The sequence below is a fragment of the Pholcus phalangioides genome, unplaced genomic scaffold (genome assembly GCF_987345545.1).
Source record: "Pholcus phalangioides strain wild (caught in Gottingen) unplaced genomic scaffold, Ppha-v1.0 ptg000007l_1, whole genome shotgun sequence".
In the NCBI taxonomy this organism is placed as follows: domain Eukaryota; kingdom Metazoa; phylum Arthropoda; class Arachnida; order Araneae; family Pholcidae; genus Pholcus; species Pholcus phalangioides.
Window position 1 is genome coordinate 54,479,794 of NW_028301600.1, and position 24,896 is coordinate 54,504,689.

General features: G+C 33.3%; 1 protein-coding gene across 3 annotated transcripts in view; it reads right to left on the bottom strand.

Moving 5' to 3' along the window:
* Positions 1-24,896, bottom strand: part of LOC149085501 (uncharacterized) — a 72,605-nt gene that overhangs the window by 34,328 nt on the left and 13,381 nt on the right. For all 3 annotated transcript variants that reach the window (XM_089233546.1, XM_089233545.1, XM_089233547.1), the window contains 12 exons: positions 23,820-23,961; positions 23,625-23,717; positions 22,824-23,511; positions 20,594-21,130; positions 19,768-20,178; positions 19,455-19,520; positions 14,869-14,947; positions 14,696-14,739; positions 9,715-9,779; positions 6,363-6,523; positions 2,639-2,732; positions 520-796 (listed from right to left, as the gene is read on the bottom strand). In XM_089233546.1, coding sequence (XP_089089672.1) covers positions 520-796; positions 2,639-2,732; positions 6,363-6,523; positions 9,715-9,779; positions 14,696-14,739; positions 14,869-14,947; positions 19,455-19,520; positions 19,768-20,178; positions 20,594-21,130; positions 22,824-23,511; positions 23,625-23,717; positions 23,820-23,894 — 2,590 coding nt within the window. In that variant the 5' untranslated portion in view covers positions 23,895-23,961. The remainder of the gene's footprint in view (positions 1-519; positions 797-2,638; positions 2,733-6,362; positions 6,524-9,714; positions 9,780-14,695; positions 14,740-14,868; positions 14,948-19,454; positions 19,521-19,767; positions 20,179-20,593; positions 21,131-22,823; positions 23,512-23,624; positions 23,718-23,819; positions 23,962-24,896) is intronic.

Sequence of the window (24,896 nt, forward strand, 5' to 3'; positions counted from 1 at the left end):
TATGAATAATTATTGAAGAAAATTAAAGGAAAACATACTTTTCGAGAATATTCGTTGTCGTTATAGAGACGGTATTCTGATTTTTATTCATAAATAACTCACTATGAGCGGATATTTTTTGTAACTTTAACATTAGCTCTTTGACAATCACTTGTGATTTAGTCGTAATAGCGAGATTCTCGTTATAAGCCGTACTTGTTATAACGGAGTTTTTCCCCCATGTTATGATATTGGTCTGTTCCGTTCTTTGGAAAAGTGATAACAATACTCGGATGATAACAGTATCCGTTATTTCAATAAGTGGCGTCGATGGTATTTTAAGTACCCATGTAAGTATGTATTTGCAAAATTTACACATAAAAGTGTTTCAGCGTTATATTTTTATATTACGTTGCTATGCCTTTCAAAAGCCTTTTGCTCAAACAATATTTATTTTATTTCTTCTCTATTCAAATGTTTGGTGAATAGTTGTTGGAGAAATGTATTGTAGAGACAGGATAAGTATTATCTCAATGTTACCTGTTAAAGATTGGGATTGCAGCATTTCTCTCTGAGCTCCTCGACTTAGAATTCTTCTGGCAATATCATGGGCCGGAGTTGAAACCAACATTCCAGTCGAAGACGCTTTGTGAGGATGTGAAAAAAGTGATGTACCTTTGTGACTGAGTGGAAACCAATGCAAAGAATCCTTAAAATCCGCATTTCTCAACGAAATAGTAACACTTCCCAAAAGCACTTTCTTGTCAATGCCCTGTTCTGCATCAAAAACTGTCAACTCTAAAATCTTTTCGTAAAGCTTTAAGGAAAGAAACGCAGATTTATAACCAATTCACACATTCAACGGAGGTACTGGAATCTATTTATACAGCGTTAACTATCAAAATAAGTTTACAAAAAAAAATGTTACACTATGTTACAAAATACATTATAGATTTTTGCATTATTTTAGCATTTTATAAGACAAAAATGACATGACAATTTTTCTAATTCATTTAACCCCTTACCTGTGAACTGAAAATACGTTAATATAACCATAATTATCAACTGAAAATACGTTTTTGATCAGAGTTTTTTTTTGTGACGAGAAAAATTGGTTTTTCTTTTCACCTTAAAGGCCAAATTGAGTTTTTTTACCTTTTTTATTTATGCAGTTAATTCACGGTAAGTCTAACTCTGATGACAGAAATATCTGTTCAAGTTGAAGTTTTCACTCAGCCCGTGAACTTTTTTCGCATTTCAATATCAAAATTTTCCCTTATAACTCGAAGTTTTCTTCATTTAAGTCCAAGTTTTCGGAAACGAGAGATATAAAAGAAATAGTATTTATCAAATTTATCAATAAAATTTAGCATTTATCAATAGAATTTAGCATTTATCAATAGAATTTAGCATTTATCAATAGAATTTAGCATTTATCAATAGAATTTAGCATTTATCAATAGAATTTAGCATTCAACAGTTGAATTTTTAACATTTAGCGATAGAATTAGGAATTTAGCATTTATCAATAGAATTTAGCATTTATCAATAGAATTTAGCATTCAACAGTTGAATTTTTAACATTTAGCGATAGAATTAGGAATTTAGCAATACAAATTAGAGTTTAGCTACAGAAGTTCAGCTTTAGCAATAAAATTTATCAGATTCATTTATCTGCTTGCGAAAAAATGAATAACTTTCTCAGGAAAGAAGGACGAAAAACAGAGATTCAAAATCCACTGCATTTTTTGACAGAAAATAATAATCTTGTGTACAGTTTAGTCATAGTTAGTTTCATTTGTACGAATATGCCATATATGCGCCCGTTCCCATAATATAGTATGTGCACGTCTATACGAAAGTTTTTTAACAGCTGGCTGATGCGAATATATATTTTGGAAAGAGAAGAAATTCAACTGCCCCTGCGGAGAGTCGAACCCCCGTCCTTTCACTTTCCAGGTGAACGCTCTACACCCCTAGACTACATAGGCAGCGAATACCTCAATCTTTCCTTGCAGCACGTGTGCACTGAACGGGACCGTGCATGGACGGTCGGACCTAACTCAGGCCAAACCTTACAATTGCTGACAATGCCACCAGATGGCGACTTATTCGAGGATGATGTCACTCTCCGCTATCCATGCGAAAGTTTTTTGCTCCAAGGAAAGATTCAGATATTCGTTGCCTCTGTAGTCTAGTGGTCTAGGGCGTTCGATTCCCCACAAGGCAGTTGAATTTTCTCTCTTTCCAAAATATATCTTCGCATCAGCCAGCTGTCAAAAAACCTTCGTATGGATAGCGGAGAGTGACGTGTGTATCAGAGAATGTACGCGTCTAGTTTATTTCTAAATATTTTCATTCTACAATTAAATTTCTGCATCTTCAGTAGTTTCAAATGTTTTACTAATACGATATATATATAATTATCCGCAGCACATTCGACTTATCGAGATTTGACTGTATAATGCACGGAATTAAACGGGGAAAAATACTTTCATTTTTCATGCTTTTTTTTCGAAACATATTTCACAGTTCCGAGGTTAAAAAGTAATTTATTTATTGTTTTTATCGTTTTTTACTGAATAATGAAAATCCATACATATATATGAAGAGAAAATATAAAGAATATGAATTGGTATTTAAATTGGATATGACGTACATCGTCCATAGCAATACCCGGAAAAACGCACAATTTATTCCATTCTGGATTTACGGTGGCTTCTGCAATATGTGTTTCCATTGGTCGGAAGCCCCTGCGAAAAAAAAAAAATAGAAATAAATGTCAGTAACTGCAACGGAAAAATGTAAACAGACTAAAATGTTTGAAATAAGCAAAGTTAAACGTTCTTCTTTCTTTTGATCTTGAAGTTTTATTGGAATGTCTGGAAAGTTCTACTCTTATCAAACACCAGTTTTTTTGCACTTCTTCTAGGTAAAATATTGTTTGCTTGAAATTCACTATGCTTTAAGTGTAAAATCTTCGAAATTCTCACCTAGTTCTTATATATTCGGAAGACGGAGGTGTTCATAAATATCAAACTCTCTTGAGAGTTTTTTTCAAACATCATTAAAATTTAGTTTTTTCATTTAAAATATATTCCTAGTCATTGAATCTAAAAAAAATACAGCGGAACTTAGGTAATTCAAACGTGGTTAATTCGAAATTTTTGGATAATTCGAATATTAAGATTTTCTCCTGTGTTAATTATTCAATTGAATGTTGAAATTACCTATTTTATTCGAATTTTTTGTCTAATGTTTTGGATAATTTGAAGTTTGGTTCAGATATTTCACATGTGGAATGTCTCTTTTCTCAGACTTCCCAGCAATTTCTCTTAATATTCCGCCATCTTTTTCTTTATTTCGTTGTTTACTGATCTTTTCCATAATATGCCATGCAGTCAATATTAAAAAAAAATTACAGTGAACAAATTTTTTTTTGTTGCGGCTCCAATCAAGATGCAATGATTTAATTCCAAGTTCTACACGCTGGCTTTCGTCTTTCCGTAGACTGCTGGAGTTTTGCCGGATCTTGGATGACTTAATTAGCACCTGTCAATGGCAGATGCATATACTACTACTCAGGAAACACGGAAGTGTGTGAGTGTGTGTGTGTGTGTGTGTGGTAATCAACTTCCCTACAGACGGAATTGTTAAAATATGTAGTGCTGTGATCTTAGTCACTTATCTGGTGAGAATTTTAGAGATCCGTGCCTTTCTAGCATCATTATTCATTTATTTTGGAATATCAACGTAGCTTAGAAACATTTTTCAACGTGTCCAAACAAGATTCATACGCTTGTTCAACTCTATAAAAGAAAATTGTGGTTGAGTTATGGATGCGGTTAAAAAGTAGAAAATAAAATCGCAGAGGACCTTATTACTTGCAGAATCTATGGACATGTTAAAAAAAAAGTGCGACTGTTGAAGCTCGAAAATCTCATTCTTTAAATCAACCTAAAATACCCTTTGCGCAACCTTTGATAAGCAAAAACATTAAGCGTCCCGCCACGAGGGCATACGCTGATACAATGCGCCTTCATTGAGTCCGTTTCAGCACGGTTTTGTTCGCAAACGCTCAACTGTAACCAACCTTGCGAACTTCACCCATGATCTGTCGGTTGCTCTTGACAATGGGGAACAGATCGACACCATATACACAGATTTTGAAAAGGCTTCCGATCGAGTAAATCATCATGTACTCTCGACGAAATTACGCTCGCAACTTTGTTTGTCAAATGAATCTGTAGTTTGCTTCGCTTTCTATTTGAGTGACAGAACAAACATCGTTAGGCTGCCATCAGGACATCTTTCTAAACCATATGCAAGCACGTCTGGTGTTTCTCAGTGGTCCAATCTTGGTTCGTTACTTTTTCTCACCTTTGTAAATGAGTTACCGTTATATCTTCAAAATAGCCGTTGCCTCATGTTCGCTGATGACCTAAAGTTTCATCGATCAATTCAATCCATAGAAGACTGCTTTTCTTTTCAAAATGATATATTGCATCTGAATGATTGGTGTCGTGACAACAATCTCGGTCTGAATGTTTCAAAGTGCAGTGTCGTTTCATTCACGCGAAAATTACATCCATTGCTTTACGATTACACCGTAGATACAGCAGCTATAGAAAGAAAGAGCATGGTAATGGATTTAGGTGTAATTTTCAAGAGTGATTTGAACTTCAGCGCTCACGTGGAGAGTGTCTTGTCAAAGTCCAACAAGTCACTTGGCTTTCTCGTAAGGTCGTCTGGGCCATTCACCTCAGTTCCAGCGATGGTACGACTGTATTTCGCATATGTCTTACCCTCACTTGAGTATGGCTCAGTGATATGGGGCCATATTCCTGCAGTGATGAGCGTACGTATTGAACGTGTACAGAAAAAGTTTTTGAGGTCATTATTTCGGAAGACTTTTGGTATGTACGTCCCAGATGCGCCTACTTCGGATCTTCTCTCTTTTTTCAAGATGACATCTCTCGATAGCAGACGTACAAAGCGAAATCTATCATTCCTTCACAAAGTTCTTCACGGCAGAATCGATGACTATTATCTGACGATAATAGTCAGTGTACACGAGCTCCAAGGAAAGATTGAGAGATTCGGTGCCTCTGTAGTATAGTGGTCTAGGGCGTTCACCCGGAAAGTGAAAGGACGTGGGTTCGATTCCCCGCAGGGGCAGTTGAATTTTCTCTCTATCCAAAATATATCTTCGCAACAGCCAGTTGTTAAGAAACCTTCGTATTATCTGACAAGCCTAATTAATATCTCCGTGCCATCTCGCGAGCGACAGGTTCATAGTTCCTGAAATGGTTTTTATTTACCTCGTGCACGCACGAGCATTTTAAATGCTTCACCAATTTTGCTATCATGCAAAAATTATAATACGGGTGAATTCCCAGATATTTTTCACAAGGATTCCATGTTCTACTAGGTGCTATATGAATTTGTATATATTTTCTTGTTTTCTTATGTCTTTCTCATACTGAATTCTCAATGTGTGTTTCCGTTGCACGTATATATTTTTGTATTTTAAGTTTGTTGATGATTTTATTTTTAACGTGTAAATTCGATGAATTATTATTATTATTTGCTTTTCTATTAATTTTCATTACTTGTATTTTTGTATTCTTATGTTCGTGTGTTTCCCATCTCTGTAATTAGGCTCAGCCTGTTGAGATGTGTAAATAAATAAATAGATAACCTGAACAAACTTTTAATACAATTTTTAAGAGTATGCAGAAGAAAAGAAATATGGAAATGACAAATTTACAAGTGAAATACTATTCGTCATCGTTTACGTTTTATACAAACACTAATTGCTGCTAATTTTACGAAAAAACTGGAATAGTAATGATAGCATTCAATACATTTTTATATAATTATTAAGAGATTTTGTAAAAGTCTAGTTATTTTATATGCATAAATTGGATAATTCGAACTTTTTTTGCTGTCCTTTTGAACTTCGAATTAACCAAGTTCGACTGCAATAGATCTATTAATTTCTTGCAAATTATAAATTTGTATCAATCTGTAACAAAATGTTTGACCACTATAACAATGACACTCCTGTTCCTAAGGAGTGAACTCCATAAGAATAAATTTATTATTCTTATTTTTTTGTAGGTAAGATAATTGTATGAAAATAGTTAAGTCTATTTACGAAGGTTTCTCTAATCAACATTATCATTTTTTAGTATTAAAATTAAGTATTTCATATTTAAATGTATTAAGTTTTCGCTTAATACATTTTTGTTATCCATCACGTTAATTATGTTGTATATAGCTAAATAAAAGAATATTTGAATTTTACACTACTTAAATTTTTGAGTATAGTGATATACTGATTTACATATCAAGAATTTTAAAGCAACATATATACGTACGGATAAGGTGTCAGTTTCAGTTTGGTAAAGGCTCTTGGACCAGTGGTAGACTGCGGATTTTGTTTACGTAAGTTTTTTGCTGCAGCTATCGTTACTACTAGTTCGCTGCACTTGGTTTCATAATGAATACGTATTCCAATTTCCCCATGATAAGCCTGATCCTAAAAAAAAAATTAATTAAGAAAATCTACCACCTACTTATAACCAGATTTTGTTGGAATTTTTTTCCCAACATTTTCCGGTAATATTACAGCAATTAAAATTTAAGTTCGTTAAATAAATGTATACATAAGAATTTTTTAAACATTGTTTTCTCACATTAAAACAAATTTATTTCATGAAATTTTAAGAAACTCTCTCCAATTGGAGCAGAAGTTTTATTCGCACTAAGCTTAAAAGAAGCTTATCCTGTTTGCAAGAATTCTTGTCAGACTTTTCAAGGTTCTTTTTTACTTAGCATAAATACTAAAGATATTTCTACAACCTTTGTGTTTATTGGTTGGAAAGTTTCGTTTCTAAAGAAGGAGAAAAGCCTTTCGCAGCTAAGGCCTTTTCTTTTTTCACAGAAAGGTTTAAAAAACGTCTTGCAAAAAGAAAAAGCCAAAGATATAAAAAGGAAATGACAAGTAAAAAGAATAAAATTTATACGTGTGTATTTTCAGCGTGTGGCAAACTATCCATTTTGAAGCAGAATTGTAAAGAAGGAAAGAGGGGGAAAAAAGCAATAAAACTCGGATTTAACGATTGTCTACCTCTTTTTCAAAGAATTCTATTTTCGGTCTTTTCTTTGCCTTTTTTTTCTTTAAAAGAAGACATTCGAGTCTAAGGAGACGAAGCGTTTGAGAATTTTTGTGAAACTATCATCGGAGAAACGCGCAGCTGAAAAGTGAATCATTTGTTTAAAGTCGCGCATCTAGTACGGTTTGTCTTACGGTATACGCTGGAGAGTTACTTGTCTTTGCACTCAAGAAGTTCTTCTAAAACAAATAACAAAAATAAAATATATTGTTTACTTTTTCTCCGAAAAATTTGAGAAAATATTTTGGAGATTTTATATAACTTTTTTGCTTCCTTTTCAGTCTCGAGATATTTAAATAAAAATGCCAAAACTACTTTTAAATATAAACACACATCTCAATTGTTTGTAATAAATCTTGCCTAAAATTTGGAAAACCCAAAACAATTTAAAGGTATATGAAAAGTTTAAAGATAATGGAACAGTTAGAAGAATAGAGAATGTTGTTCAGCTTTATATAATTGAATAGGCGAGAAGAAGATCAGTGCTACACTGATGAGCAGAAGTTAAGCAACAAAATCAAAAATAAATGCTTATAAAAGCAAATGTTTTGATTCTTCTTTGTTGGAGTTTATCCAGACCCTAGGGTGAAGCGAAGGACACTCTGGTGAAATTACAAAGAAAATAGAAAATCCAAAATCGAATAACTGACTTAAAAAAGAAATCATACATTGAGCCCCAAAATGTTCAATTATTAGTCGGCCAATACGAGATATGACCACCTATGGAGGATGCAACGCCTCGACAACGTCGATTCATATCAATAATGAGATTATCAATGGCGTTTTGTGGTATCAGCGACCATTTAAGCGAAAGACGTGTTCGCAGCTCGCCAAGGCTTTGAGAAGGGTCATGGAGAGAAGTTGAATGTGTTCCATGGATGTCTAATATATTCTTTATTGGGTTCAATTCAAAAGAAGTGGGTGGCTATTACATACGAGTGAGCGTTTCAGACTGTGAACGTAATGCTCTACAACACAAACTGTGTTGACTTGTATTATAGTCCATGAACATGGCATTAAGTCCCGTGACAGAAAGAAATGGTGCTAGCATATGGTGCAAGAATGTCATCTCGACAGTTCACTACCGTCTCTGAACCTCTAATGAAGTCACGGAGGTCGATGAGAACGCCAATAGCAATTTCTGTCCAGATCATCATACCTTTACAATGGAGAATTATCAGTTTGTTGCTTAACTTTTGAGCATGAGTTTAGTCTGAAATTATCAATTCGAGATAATCAAATTTAACTTTTCTTTTCTGTACTGTTGTTTCACTGATTCAAATTTAAAACATGCTTGGAACCAACGAAGGGAGGCTAATATAGTACTGCTCTTACACTCAATGTTTAAATCTACATTTATCGACCCGATTCAGAAAAAAATTATACAAAAACTAAAAAAGATGGAATTTGGACGTTTTTACCGTTCTTCTTCTCACCGATTCAATTAAACTTGAGAATAACTGAAATTTTGTCTTTAAAAATAAATTAGTTGCAGTGGCTATTTCAAGAAACAAAAATGCAATTATTTATTAATTTTTTCATAAAGGGAAGTAATTTAATTTTTTATTCCAAAATAAATTAGTTCTATTTCAAATATTTCAATTTCCATCGAAATAAAGATGAAAACAATCAATGACATTGAATGCTAATGATCTTGAACATAGAGAACTTTTGAAACCATTTTCGACAAGAAAAAGACATTTCCATTATCATCGAGAATAAAGAACCGTGTAAGAATACAATGATCACATACATAGAAAAAAAAGCGCAGATGGCGGAGAAAATATCGATCGAATAGTTGCTTTGGTTTATTTTTTCTAATGCTTCCCACGTCCATCATCACGTTCTATCACAATGATAGAAGTTTCGAATTCCCGAGTGATAAACTTGTGTTTTCTGTCACGTAATAAAGTGCATTTTGCTTTATGATTTTATGGTTAGCTATAAAGTTTTTTTTTAAAATCGTGTTTTATCCTCAAAATAAAATAATCATTTGACTCCTTAAAAATCAGTTTGAGATCAATCCACAATATTGATTATTATTGAAATAATAAGTTAGATGTGTGTACGCTTTGCAATCAGCTGCATTGTAATGTCTACTTACTACTACCACGACACCACATATACACTGAAGTGTCAAAAGTCATGGGATCCCTCTTAATATCGTGTGGGACCTCCTTTTACCCGGTGAAGTGCATCAATATTAAGAGAGGTCTCCCATGACTTTTGGTACTTCAGTGTAGAATATCGTTGTATTTAGTGTCGTTGTAGCGAGTATTCACTGTAGATATTTCTTCATCGTATTATACAGGCCAAAGCATTGAATATATGTGTTAACTTTCCAATAGCTTACATAAATATTTTTGATAATATCAGGACACGTAACGTATTTTTATCGTCGGTACAAAATTTAATCATTAAATATAAATTGTGATTCATTTTTTCGACGTTCACAAAAAAGCTGCGTCGATATGGCGATTTCTATTTCATTTGCAAGGATTTAGTGGGGACATGGAAACTATTAAAGTATAAGTATACATTTGTCTGAACTCACCGGAGTCATTGGCAACCTTCTCCTTCCAGATGGCGATTGATGATAGTCAACATCTCTACTAACATCTGAAATTTGATGGGAAATTTATAAATTATCTGCACAAAATAATCGAAAATAAAATGTGAGGATGGTCTTTGTGTGTGTGTGGCTTTGTTTTTTGTTTTTTTTTCTAATGAACTGCGATTCTTAAACTAATTTAGAAAAAGTTCATCTCATCGGATATACGAAATAATTTCATCGACACCTCTTAGACCTTTCAATTAGAAGCAAAGAAATGACTATTCATATCTATTCATCATGAAGATATTAAGCTGGTTCAATAAGCTGAGCGAGCACCACTTCGACAAAGCAAGACAGCTTTAGACAAGCTTAGGCATTGTTTTTCTCGTTGATTTGTATGGCGCAACGTACACCGGTTAGTCATATACAAATTGAAACGTTGCGCCATACAAATCAACGTGAACAAGAATGACTAAGCTTGTCTAAATATGCCTTGTCTAACCGGTTTGCGCCCAGCTGCAGCCTGAACGGATATATCCTGTTAATACGAAAGGAAATATTAACCAAAGAGTAAATGAGAAGACTATATAAAAAATTCATTTCATAGGAAATTGATGGATCTATAAAACGCATACTGAATGCATTATGTTATTTTAGTTCCGCACAAAAAGTCACGGTAATATTTAGTGTTTTACAAAATATCTAAGACCAGATTCTACTACATTAGCTTGTTAGCAGGAGTCTGTTCAGCCAAACTTTGTTTTCTAGACCTTCCACAAAACTCCGGATCTGAGAAACGGACTTGTCACAAAATTCCGCATTTGAAAAACGGACCTTCACAAACTTCCGGATTTAAAATGTGGACCCCTCACGAATTCCAGATCTGGAAAATGGACCCTTCACAAAATTCTGGATCTGAAAGATGGACCCTTCACAAAATACAAATTAATGAGACCATAAATTTGACATTTAATTTCTTTTGTGATAAGTTTATTAGCTATTAATCCATTGACGCCGGTTGATAAGAAAATTTTCCATTCGACATTTTAATTTTTTCTTTGCCAATAAATGGTGGGAGTGGTAAAACTCAGCGTTTTTTGTCTTTCTAAGAATAAAGTCATCTTTAATGGGTTAATATAGATAGATGGATATTTCTCAGCTTAATATATCAAATAAACAGATATTTTCAGATAGTAACGGACGGCGGAGATCAGTGGCTTTTCTTTCTGAGTTCACCTGGCATAAAATCCAGAAAATATTTGTTTCTTTGATATATTTGGCTGAGAAAAAGCCGTCTATCTCTATCTCTACCGTTCCACCTGGGGAACCACTTGCTGAAGTTAAGAGAAGCTACTAATGTCTCTACTTCAGCTCTTTATGTCGCAGTGAGTGAAATAAGGAAGGCAGGGTCGTGTCTCTAGTGATGTAGATGGTAGCATGTTTTCCCGGTTTGCAAGAGGGCCTCAGTTCGGGTCCCGGCGGAGACCAGATGACTTTTTTTTCCGAGTGCCCCTCGGTATATAATACGGAAAAGTATCTGTTTCCTAACTAGATATTATTTCATTTCCCACAAAATTAATGACCCTTTTCAGAAAAATGAGGGAAATTTTCCTTGTTAAAAAACAAAAAAACATAAAAACTTTTCATAACTTTTCAGTGTACGAAGTCATTAATACTCTTTATTTTACTAAGGGCCATCTGCCTTACTTTCGCACATATAATCTTGGATTAACTTAGATGCTCAAAAAATACCGAATATTCCTGCTTATGATTCGCGGAACATATGTCAAAAACATCTGAATGGATGTTTCATTAATGTGTAAATTATAGACTATTGCATGTATTATCTGAAGCTTTTTTTGTCTTAGAAGTTGGCATGAAAATAAATATTCAAAATGATTCGCAAAAAATAATTTTCGTTACAGATGCAAGTATAAGAATCGATAGTTCTTGATTTCTCAAGATTTCATTATTGTTGATTAAAATTTGGATGCGGATGCGGATTATAGGATGACATGTTTTCTATAATAAAGTAGGGGGGAGTGGGGTTATACCAAACACCGTTGTTCTAGGTCAATATTTGAATCTGGAGAGGTCTGATTAGTGTTACACAGTCTGGTGGCGTCCGCGTAAACTCATTGAGCGGGCGGGCGTCTTTCTAGCTGTGTTATTGTGAATGGTGTGTGAAAATCAGTTTTTTCGGAACTTTTTGTTAGTAAATTGGTGCTCATTTGGAGATAAGAGGTAAAAATAATGCGTTCGCTTTCAGAGTAGTGAGCCTGGTATCATCAGATTCTATGTTTCTTTAGCGATTTACAAAGTAGAAAGAAAGGCTGGTTACTGTGGATATTTTGGTGTTAGATTGATAAATTGCCACGAGGTGTCCTTTGGGGAAATTCCAAATAAAGTGTTCAGAATCACCCCGCTGGTGTTCAGTATTGTCCTTAATGGTCCGTTATATGGGAAAACTTCTGTGAATAAATAAATATTACTGTTTTATTATCTCTGAAATATGGATTACTTATATTACGCCTTCTTAATACTAGTTTATACTAAATACTATTTAACACTAGTTTATAGTGTAAATACACTCAATCAAAAAACCTGAAGTTGGTGGATCGATTCTATTGAATATGGAAATTTCTACACCATCTGCTTCTGGAATGATGTCATTTAACAAATTTCTGCCACTCCTAACTTAGAAGTGGTAAAACCTGTTTCAAGACACCAACATTCAGTGGTTTTAGGTAGAAAAATAAATGAGGCTCAAAATAAAATTTGTCGTTTGTGTTCTGGGTGGACGTACGCGGTGCAGTAGTGTAAAAACTAGAAAATTTTATTAGTGATTTTTGTAGGCAGCGTTAGATTAAGTCAGTTTCAACTCTGCTGTTGTGATGTGTTTTTTGCAATTTTTTAAGAACATTTATACAAACGTTACTTAAATTTTTACAATAATATTCATATCGATTAAAGATAATTACTAGCTTTATGTTTACCTTAGTTGTATATTTTCACAGGAATAGTTGATTCTACAGTTGATATTATTTTAAGTAATTAAATTAATAAACTTCATAGAAAACTACGTAATTTATCCTACATTCCTTACTTAGCTGACCCCGTTCGATGTTGCCCCTGAGACCGTTCGTAATGCCCCGATCCCCGGAGCAATTCCAAACATTGTAAGGTTTACAAAAAAAAAATAATTAAGAAAACTTGACCCATTAAGTCAAATGTTTTGTGTTTTTTTGGTAGGTAACGAAACAGGGTACCTACAGTAAATTTGTTAATGGAATACTACATATAATTGAGTAATTAGAGATTTTTCTTAAGTGTTTGGCATTACCCCGCTCTCCCCTATCGAAATCCGCATATGCTGATGAAACGTGGGAAATTGCGGTATTTGAAAAACTGGAATATTAAGAAATGTCTATTGTCGTGTAAGAAATACAAGGATACAGAAACGAGTCAAAAAATATTTTGAAACCTGGAAACACGTCTTCGACCGAAAACTTCTTACAGTGAGTGCAATCTATATTCGTGCAAAAATAATCAAAATTACTGTTCGTTCTGAAATTACTGGAATTATAACTAAAACTGTAATATATGCGTGTATAACGTCGAAAACTTTCAAGGCATAAATATATTTTAATATATCAAATAAGGAGTCTGAAAGTGGGTCCACACACATTTTCGGTGTCATCGTCTTTTTACAATTAACCACCGTCACCACTTGGTGAGGGACAGAGCTAGGTCAGAAAATTTTGCTCTTCTGTTAAGACAGAATGAGTTATTCATTCATAAAAAAGAAACAGAAAAAGAAAATAGTAGTGACAATTCACCAATCGTAAAGCCAGTAATGTTACATTCTACAAAATTGCTTCCATCTGGAGAATAGAAGTTTTTGTTCATAGGTATCGGGACAAATTATCCAATCACGGTGATGGAAATTTTAATGTTTTGTACAAAATAAAATCACAACATTACATCTGTCACTTGGGATGGGGAAAAATTAATGAGATCAGAAAGCAATCACGCGATAAGTCACATATCACATAAAGTTTGTCTGCTTGATGAAAATGGAAGTCATACGACAGAGCCTCCATCAATAGATGAGCATTCTGGATTTGATGAAAACTCCACTTATTAGATAGAGATTTCAGCTGATTCAAGATTTCATTCACAAACGTACAAACCAAGAATATAAAAAATAGTGTTTGCTATATGCTTCCGTATACCTCTTGTTATACGGTGAATGGACTAGCAATCATCAACAATAGTAAAAAAGCATTTAAGGTCTGTGAGAATTTTCAAACTCTTTCTGATTTCCACACACACGGGCCGTTGTAAAATAATGAACGAACGATCAGGCGGTGATAGAACATTCCAATTGTAAAATTAAAATGCTGGAATTGGGTGCCCAAATACATAAGCTATTCGGTACCAGAGACATTAATCACTTTTGTCTTGTGAGAATCGATAAAGTTGATCCAGAGGTGAAATATATATAGCACCATCTAGCAAATACTCAACGTTCGGGTCCCACCACGAGTGCTTTTAGTGGCTATTGCAAATCCCCAAGTTCAGGGTGACCGTAGGCTCCACTAGGTTGTCCAAGTATCTACGTCCCGATCTTTCCTATGCCATCCAGTCACAATTCCCTATTTTAAATTGAATTTGTTGAGTAAAATAACAAAAAATAATAATGGGATATTCATCCTAAGCCCCGGACTGGAGCGCTATTAGCCCACTCTTCTATGCTAAGGCCGCAGATCGTAGCCTCACTCTTCTTTCTTGTTCACTGTAAATAACCATGATCTTTTATCATAGAAGGAACTTATTTTACATTTTTGATTTCTAATCCTGGTAGGATGTATCAGGAGTACATGGTGTGACGCACTAGAAAACAGATTAATTAATTATCATTATAAATAGCAATGTAGTAGATAACAATTTCTGTTTTGAAAGCAATTAAATACTTTACCTGTTGCCGATGATGCTTTGTGACGTATGTTGACATTCAAATTTCTGAAACAGGCAAAATGAATCATATTCATCTCTCTACTCGTATAAATTTAAATATTTATGTAATGAGCATGGATCCATTCGGATAAATAAAACTATTTATAGATAAGAAGCCGATATCATAAATCTAACCTTCCACTGTCACCGTAACTACTGTAATTGTCTTCATAAGACCAATCGAGACTTTCATTTCTGTCGAGACTTTTCACACCTGAAAACAGGGGAAAATATAAAAGTTTAAATGTATGGAAAAAAAATTAACATATTCCAATTAGGATTTCTTCAAAAAGGTTATACTACTACTAAATAAAAACCCCCCCATATGGAAAGATCACTTTTTCATTTTAATGAATGTACTTGAGAATACGTGACATAATAAAACTCAACAACTAACAATTGAGGAATCGAAATTAAAAAAACCATTTATAGTACCAAAATTCTGAATGTCAAAAATTAAGTTTATTAGTGATAAAGGACGTATGCTCTTAGCGGAATCAAACTTCAAGCGCTGGAAACGTGCTCGAGATTATTTTTTTAATTTTTAAAGACTACGAAAAAAGGTTACTCTCGTAATTGTAAGTGCCTTACTAAATAAATTAATTCCCCCTTCTAGTGAAAAATATTGTTCTTAGCATATATTTACACTTTTTAAGGAAAAAATGTAACATCTCTCTCTCCCTACAGCTTATCTCTAATGATGTAATTTTTGATAAGACTGAATAATTTCTGTTATTATGGACAATGAACAAACTCCATCTGGAATTTTGAAAAAAGTCTTGCCTGATTTTTAACGAGATCATACTATGACAGTCAAATTGACTACATGAAATTAATAAATTACATATTACCTACTTTGCGTGAAAAAATCTGAACACTTTTTTCACGCAAAATGAATTACACAAAAATGTTCCACATAATATTCATAAAATTCTTTAATGACACCAATTCCCAATTTAGTTTCACGGAAGAGATTTTACGTTTTTTTATTATCATTCCTCTGAAAGTCATTATTGGATTTTTCATTTGAAAATTTTTGAAATTGAAATTGATTTACACAAACACAAACACATGTTATTACTGAACAAGCACAGTAACAAATAAATAACAATACAAATATATATTATTCACCCACGGGATTGCCAAAGGGATTATAACAATACATCCAGGGCACACAAAATAAAATGTATACATATCTATATACACATATACTGTGGGCGACAACGTACCAATCATCAAATCATATAACAGTCTTAGATTCTATCATTTTTTTCAAATATGTTATTTACTATTTTTCTCAGTGTTTCTAATTATATTTATATTCGAATCATAATCACCATATCGATATGTAATATTGTATGATTGGTAAAATCCGTGTAAAAAATGAATAGTACGAAGGAACTCAGGGGATATATATATATATATATATATATAATATTTTTCAAACAATAAATTCTGGTATTGATGTATTTTAGTTTGTTACTTATTGTCACAGCTTGAGACTTCCATTTGAGATTTTGGTAAAAAAAACATTTCCTAGATAATTTATTTCACTCCCTTAATAGTTTCAGCTTTTTCCAATTGTACAGGACTATAAAAAGTAGCAGACTTCTGTTCCTTTTTGGAGAGCAAATATCGAACCCGATTTAGAGTAGCTTTAAGATGAGACAAAGAACAAAAAAAAAGAAGAAAAAGTGAAAGGATAAAAAGACGCATCGACCTATTCGTCTTTTTACACCTACTTTGACATCTCGTTTGTGCCACATTGCGAACTACAAAATTCAATTGAACTACCGTCCCCGGAAGCTCTGATTAGATCGTCAAGATATTGGGCAAAGAGATCTTCTTTGTCGACAGAAAAGAACGAGACGGCGATCAATTGAAAGGAGATGATCGAAGATTAGAAAGTGCAGCATGTCCGTTGTCATTTCATCGCATTCTGTTTCAGGTTTGTTATTAAATTGGCCACTAAAATGCTCATCGAAAGAGCAATAGATGTGTCTGAGATAAACTGTTAGCGTATTCTCTTGTTTTCTTCCTGTGAAAGCAGTTTACCGCAATGGAGCTTTCGAGATTCCCTTTCTCTTTCACGTATTTCATAATGCACCCAAAAAATAAGGTTTTAAGTAAATGACTTATATTCCTAGCAGATTGTGATGTACTTCTTTGAAAATACTCGAAATCAATCGCTATCTTGAGTATGAAAACTTTTAACGCGTGAAATATATCATGCTTCAAAATAAAATATATTAAAATAAAGAGGTTTTGTGAAAAAAAATAGTGAAAGAATGACGATTGTTTTTCAAGATATTTATATACAGGGTGTCCACTCTTATCGTTGTCCAATGGCCATTTCCCGAACCGTTGGTTTCAGAAACAACTTACAATTGGAAAAAATGTTTCAGAAGATGTCGTTCATCATCTTAAATGCCGTTCGAATGAAAAAAAAATATTAGTAAGAAAGTTACAAAATTTAAATTTTATACGTTTTCCCGTTCTCTAAATTTCAATGAGAAAGTTGTTGCCCTGTCTTTCCTGAGGCCAAAAAAAATTTCTAATTGAAATATTGGCTGAGATATTTGAATTGGAAATCAGAGGAAAAAGGGGGAAAGAACACCAAAGTACAACGCCCCCTTTTCTCAATCTTTCTCTTTTTTAATCAGATTTTGAATTAAAAAAAATAGCGCAGCGAATATTGCACTTAGAAACGTGGAAATTTTTTTGGCCCTCAAGAGAGACAGGGCAACCATTTTCTAACTGAATTTAGAGGACGGAACATCGTATAAAAATTTAAATTTCAACTTTTTTAATAATTTTTTTCACTTCAACGGCATTTTAGATGATATGCGACATCATTTAAAACATTTTTTCTAATTGAAAGTTGTCTCTATAAAGCTAACGATTCAGGAAATAGCATTGGACAACGATGCGAGTTGACACCCTGTATATACACTTTTTATCCCATAATTCCATGCGATTTTTTTATTTATAACTCAAGTACGTTTTCTCTGGGCCAAAACTTCAAGTTCTACATCATCAGTATTTCGTCCTTGCATTATTGAAATCAATCCACCAAATAAGTTGGATTTATGTAATTATTTTGAACTAAGCGCCTTTTTTTTGCTACAGCATATACACTCACATATAAAAGAGAACTTATTATATAGTTGCTTGTTATCGTTCCATTATCAGTTCGATTTGTAACTGATGCAGTTACTATCTCTGATTTATTTCAGTACCTTCTTTTAATACGAGATGTTTTAGAAACATAAAATACTAATATGGACCTCTAGTTTTGAGTCAATTTACAGATTTTTGGTGGGGGGAAAGGGTTCGTCTTAATTTTAATTAACATTAAAATACCTTTTTAATTAACATTAAAATACCTTTTTAATTAACATTAAAATACCTTTTTAATTAACATTAAAATATCTTTTTAATGAAAAAAATCGTTAAATACCCTATTTTTGGAACTGAAAAGATCTAACTTACAATACTACGAAAGTTTGGTTCCACAATCTATGAATCACTCTGGAAACATAAACTGGTTCTACCAATGCGCTGGATAATTTATTATCAATGAGTAAAGGAAGTTAATTATTTTTCATCCGATTTTTAACCTTCTTGCCAAGTATATATATATAATCCAAAGTCGAAAATTGGAAACGGCCGAAGGACTTCTGGAACTTTCATAAAAGTAAATTTTCTTCGCGATTACTTGGTGTGCAAATCACTCTTAAAAATTAACCATTTTAAAATTAACCATTTTTTTGGTCTTGAAATATGGGTTTCAGAGGAAACCTAACTTTTCTTTGTGTGTCAAAAAGTGTAAATATGATTTGGATTGTGTGTAGTTAATGAAGATAAAAATTATAAAAAGAATAAAAATTATATTGTTTTTATAAAAATCCGTTTAAGTTATTTCCCCAACAGGTTTGGATTCTCTCTCTCTCTCGGATGGTTCATGAATAAGAATTTTCTCTGTGATCTTCTTCTTAGATCTCGAATGGGATCATAATATTATGATATCTATATTTGACTCTGTTCAATCCATTCAGCAGAAATGTTTCTTAAAATTTTGAGGTGGAAACATTCAAAAACTGTAATTGAGAAATGCATAAATAATGCTATAAGTGAGAAATGCATAAATAATGCTATAAGTGAGAAATGCATAAATAATGCTATAAGTGAGAAATGCATAAATAATGCTATAAGTAAGAAATGCATAAATAATGCTATAAGTAAGAAATGCATAAATAATGCTATAAGTGAGAAATGCATAAATACTATAATTGAGAAATGTAGAAAAACTATAAATGAGAAATGCAGAAAAACTATAAATGAGAAATGCAAAAAAACTCTAAATGAGAAATACTATACGTCACACACACAATACTATAGAAATGCGCCAATACTATAATTGGGAAAGGCAGAATCAACTATATTCGAAAAATGCATGAATACTGTATTTGAGAATGAAAACAAAATTACTAGATGATAATTGCAAGAATACTATAATTCAGAATGCAGATAAATTCACTAGTTGATAAATGCATACAATCTACAACTACTTCATCATTTTCGTGCAGTATCTAAAATTTACCACTATCATAAAACTGATTCAACTAAACTTTAAACTTGCAAAAGGAACAAAATAATTTTATGTCTTCTATTTTGATCAAATAAAAGTAAGAGAAATCACTCAAATAAGTCACGCTGACCTCTCTCCTGGAAATGTCTCCTACTACTTGACCGACTGTCAGGTACATGATGTCCTGCAGGGTAAGCTGTAATGAATTCAAAGGTCGAATTCAACCCTCTAATGTAATTTTGAATAAAATTGTTAAAAAGAAATAAATATTAAACAAGTGAAAATATGAATGTCTAAGCATAGTATAGAGAGAATTATAAAGAAATCAGAAAGAGAGAAAGATAGATTTGTTCTTTTGGTTAGTAAAGAGTAGTATGAGCTGTATATACTCAATAGTGTACAGAAAAATAAGCTGACTGATTGCACAGTAAAATGACACTTGCCCTTGGCACCTGCATCAACGTCGTCAATGACTATTTTTATTCTTTCACCTTCATTTAAAGAAGATCTTCGAAATTCTTGTGCATCCATGGATAATTCCAGTGATCTTGCGCAACGATTCCAATTTTGCTGGTTTTGATAGCCCCTGGACTCTGCAGACCCATAATGGTATGCATTCAGGGATTCGCCCCGTACAGGATCATGTAAATGCTCATGAACCCGAACTCTGCGGCGATCATCGGATGTTGGTTCCATTGGCATCTTCCTCTGTCCTTTACGTACGCCCATAGTTTCTGGATCATCAACAGATAAAGACTTCTCTAAATGATGTCTCATGCTTTGTTCTGCCACGCCGAATCCACCTTGTGAAGAATGATGATATCTGACATCTGTATCATAATCTGAAGCAGCATCTAGTAATACGAATGCAAAATCGTCACTAGGATGTTGTACTGAAATTTTACAATACTAATTTAGCAGCTGTGTTGAGGCAATGAAAAATTTTCATTTTTTTTAAAACGTACTCTATGTAAGCAGTATCGTTTGTTAGGAAGCAAAAATATGTATGGTTAAGAGACTTGCTTTTGAAAGTTTTCAGCAGCCATGCACAGTTTTAAATAATATAAGCTAAAACGACTCTTTACGTAATTAAATAAATCAGGCAAAGAATATTTAAGCTTTTTATGTGTAATATATTAAAATAACGATAATATTTGCACAAGCATAAACACACAATATCGTCTCTTCGTTAAAATATATGATTAGCGATTTCGTACTTTGTAACAATTTAATAGCTTTAGTTTTGAATGAAAGTTTGACAACACTTACTACGGCTAACATGCCTCCTGCCAGTGTTTTGCATTTGTTTCCTGTATGAAGCAACGTCAGCGTTTATGTCACTGAATTCTGAGCTATCGGAGCTGCGTCGTCTTTGGCGAGATGTGGAATCGCTTGAGCCATGAATGTTCCGACCAGGAATTTGATGATACCCATGACCACGTCTGTATATGGGTGCGTCCATATCGGTATCAAAGCTCTCAAAAGCGCTGTTTGAATCAAACGAAGAACTAACGTCTTCTGGATGAGAAGAATATTGGCTTTTCATCCAATCATCTCGGATTTCTGAATCATGCTCATCGATGAATGTCTTCTGCCTTTGGAAGCGTGTTCGTCTCATTTGATTACGACGTTGACATTCGCCATTGTCTTCTGGAGATTTGTCTTCAATAGAACTTTCTGAAGACATTCGAAAACGACTTGGTGATGTTGAGGGACTGTGAGAACTACCTGCCTGAATAGGTTGAGGAGGAAGAGACCGTAAATTTTTTGAAGGATCTGCTGATCTCATTCTCTCTCTGAGACCACCTGCAAAAAATGTATTATCAAATCACAACTACTGCAGTTATTTGAAAAGAAAAATTTCATGCTATAAAGACACTTGATCCAGCTAAACTGTTTATAATAAAAACAACCCTTCGTATCAGCAATTTACAAGAGACACATAAAAGAAGATGGATGTTTACTGTCAAACCTACGGCCCATTACCCATTTCAGATTTTAAAACATATTGATATTGGATAGTTCTTGATCCATTCTAATACTCGGGTGACTATTAATAACAATAACACTACAACTTTTGAATTAAAAAATCATTGTGTTGATATAAGTCAGGGATTGCCAACAGTTGGCCCGCGAAAAGATTTTGTGGGGACACAACAAGGTAAAAATAAATTAGTAAATTGAAATTAATAATTTACAAGGTATTAAATTGAATTTGTGATCATTATTTGAGCTATTTTTTTCTTTGGTTCCAACAGCAGACTTCCTGATTAACAACAGACCACTTAAATTCGTTACTATTTAGTGACGAAAATAATTTACTATGTTCTCACCATATACTGCCTTTTCACAATCACATAAAGTACTCATAAAGTTTGTCATGGGTACTTTTTTCTATTTTTTTCCACCACCTCATTGCGCAAGTTGCATTATTGCAGAAAAAATTGGGAAAAAAAATCTTTAAAATTCAAACTATGGATACACTAGTTTATGCTGCGGATAATCGATTGGCTAAAGTACAACACACAGTTATGAGGATCTTATAATAATGCCGCTATTCTTTCAGACACTTTTACTTCATGAAATATACATTTATCCTATATACAGTGAAAACTCACCACAATGATACTCGATATAACGATAAATTCCTGAACAACGATATTTTTTCAGGTATTGTTTGGAAATGTTTAGTCTAATGTTAAAAACTACCGCCTCTCTATATAATGATAATCTTTCTACAAATGTTTTTTCGTTGGTCCGCAGAATATCGTTATATCGAAATTCACTGTACTTAGCTGTCAAATATGACACTATTGTAATGAAATAAATTGTTCATTATATAAACATATTTAAGCTTTTTCCTAAAACTTTTCTTTACATTTTACATTTTCTTCAAATAAAATTAAGGTTATAAAAAGATTGATATCACCAAACAACTATTTTATTTATTTGTCATGAATTCTAACAGAAATATTTATTGTAGTAATTTTAACATATACAAACATTTTTATTGTAACAACCAGTATGGGACTGATGTTCTCTTGCTTGTTTCGTTTTTATATGTGAATGCTGATTTTTTATTTCTTGTAATTATTTGAAATAAATAAATAAAAATAACGTGTTTGCATTTTATATTTCAGATGAGGCCTTTCTTCGAAAACTATCGATTTTTATATAAATAAAATTTATTGAACAAGCCATTTCGCGCCTGACATAGTCAGTTGTTTGTTGCGCCACATAAAGTAAAAGAAGTATTTAGATGATTCAGTTTCGACGTTTGATTGCTTTGCGTTATTAAATATGTACCCAGAGATAAAAAATATCGAACACATAACTATGGCTAGTTTATAAAATTTTGGAATTTAGCAGAAGAAGCATTTGCTTAATCATAGACATTACATGAATACAAATACAGCAGTGCATCTGTAAATGAGTCTGAATTTTATAAAAAATATAATAGTATTACATATACAAATATTTTTTGTAAATTTTTACTTACCCTCTGATGTCGGAACATCTGAATATTGAATATCTCTTGATCTGTCGTTTGTTCTTGAAGAAAAACTCATGAAAGTGATATCTGGTGCGCGATCCGTAGTCAAGATGCCGGGCATTGAAGATCTATGTAACTCTAGTCTTGATGTATGTGTTTCTGGAGCATTGTACGACATGCTTTTATCAGCTGGCGAGAGAGCTTTTCTATGACCGACACTACTTCTTATTTGCGCTACTGATGTTGGATGAATCTGCTTTTGGGTATGACTGATTTTGGGTCCTCCACATTTATACCCAGGAAGATCATAACTTGCTGTGGAAGTGTGACTTTGTTGATGAATTGCCTCTTTCAGAGGTCCTTTCTTTGGTGACTGGTGCGAATGAGTTGGAGGCGATTTACTTAAGCTCTCCTGGCTCCGTTGCGGTGATGTTGATTTTGATTTCTCTGATTTATCCATGGACGATGGTCTAGAACCCACAACCGAGTGCCTTTGGTCTGAATGATAAGTGTCCGGCTGTTTGTCCTGATGCAGAAAAGAAGACATATCTGTTTCGGGAGATGAAATTATGCTGGAAGATGCGCGGCGTACTCTTGCAGTTGGAGGGGGACTTTTCTGTGGACCGTGTAATGAATCGATAGAATCATTTCTCCCCTCATCACTGAAAGATTGCCTTAATGAATACGGAAGATTCTGAAATTTTTATTTATAAGAAAACATATTAAGTAATTATTCAATAAAACAAAAGTATGAGAACATACCAATTAATTAAATTATTAATGTTGAGTTTGTGTGTATGTACTCACTATTTTCTGTACAGATGATGTTCTACGTATGCCAGAAGCGGCTTCAGCATCTATTCTTTCTTGACGGCGGATACAGAAACTACATTTCCACCGCTAAGAATAAAATTTTATAGTATGTAATATATTCAGAGTTTTTCCGAATCTCGCATTAAAATTATGAAATAATATAGTTTTCTATGCTCATTTCCTACATACTTTTGGATCCTCACATTCCTCTTTCTTATAAGCTGCACAATCGTCACATACACCTTCTCGACACTCAGTACACATATAATAAACGTCGTCTTTATGAATGGATCTCCTGCATACACGACAGGATCCTGGCTTTGGCGGCTCACTTCATGTAAAACAATTTTAGAAATTTAAATATTAATATCATCTACTTGAAGATATTTTATGAACAAAATATGCAGCATTAAAAATTATAAATTCATCTGTTCTATTCATATATTAACCAAAAAAGTTCGTCTATATCAAAATGTGAATAATAAATTTTCAGGTACGTATATAATGAACGAGAATGTGCGAACGCGAAAAGTACGATACTCGTATTTTTGCTGGTTAATACGCTACGTACTTACGTGAATGATATTATAACACAATCGTGTGTGTACTTAAAGAAATCTAGAAATAAAAAATTTGTGCATTTTAATGATACCAATAATTAATGCACAAACCTTTATTTACAATGATTTCAATCAACCTGAAGCTCGTTGAGTTACGATGAGTTTTCAAAGCATTACTGTTCATGTTTTCACAGGCCACTTTTGATGGCATTTCCCAGTTTCTTCTCAATGAAAATTTCCTACAAATTTTTCTAAATAACTTCCGACAAAATTCCCAACAGAATATCAATAGGGTTCAAATCAGTTCTGCCATTGAATAGATTTGATGTTGTTGGCTTCCAACCAAAGTTTAGCAGACTTTGAACTATTAACAATAACATGTTCATGTAGGAATATCTAAACTCCTGAACTTGTGAGAGAAATTGACAATAAATTCTACACCACTTTAATTGAATGAACACCAGAATCCAGTTCTGAACGTATAATGTTTATGGGAGTTGTTACACACCAGCTGCTAAACCGTCTCAAGGCATTAAACAGCCAAAATGCCGCTCTAAAGTAGTTTCTATTATTTGATCGTAGCAGAGTAACATTTGGAGCTATCTAGTCTACTCATATTGCCTTTGTATAGATGAGATTCAGCAAAAGTCAAACAATCATTCATATGTTTTTTCAGAAAGAAAAGTCCTGGGTTGCAAAACGAAAT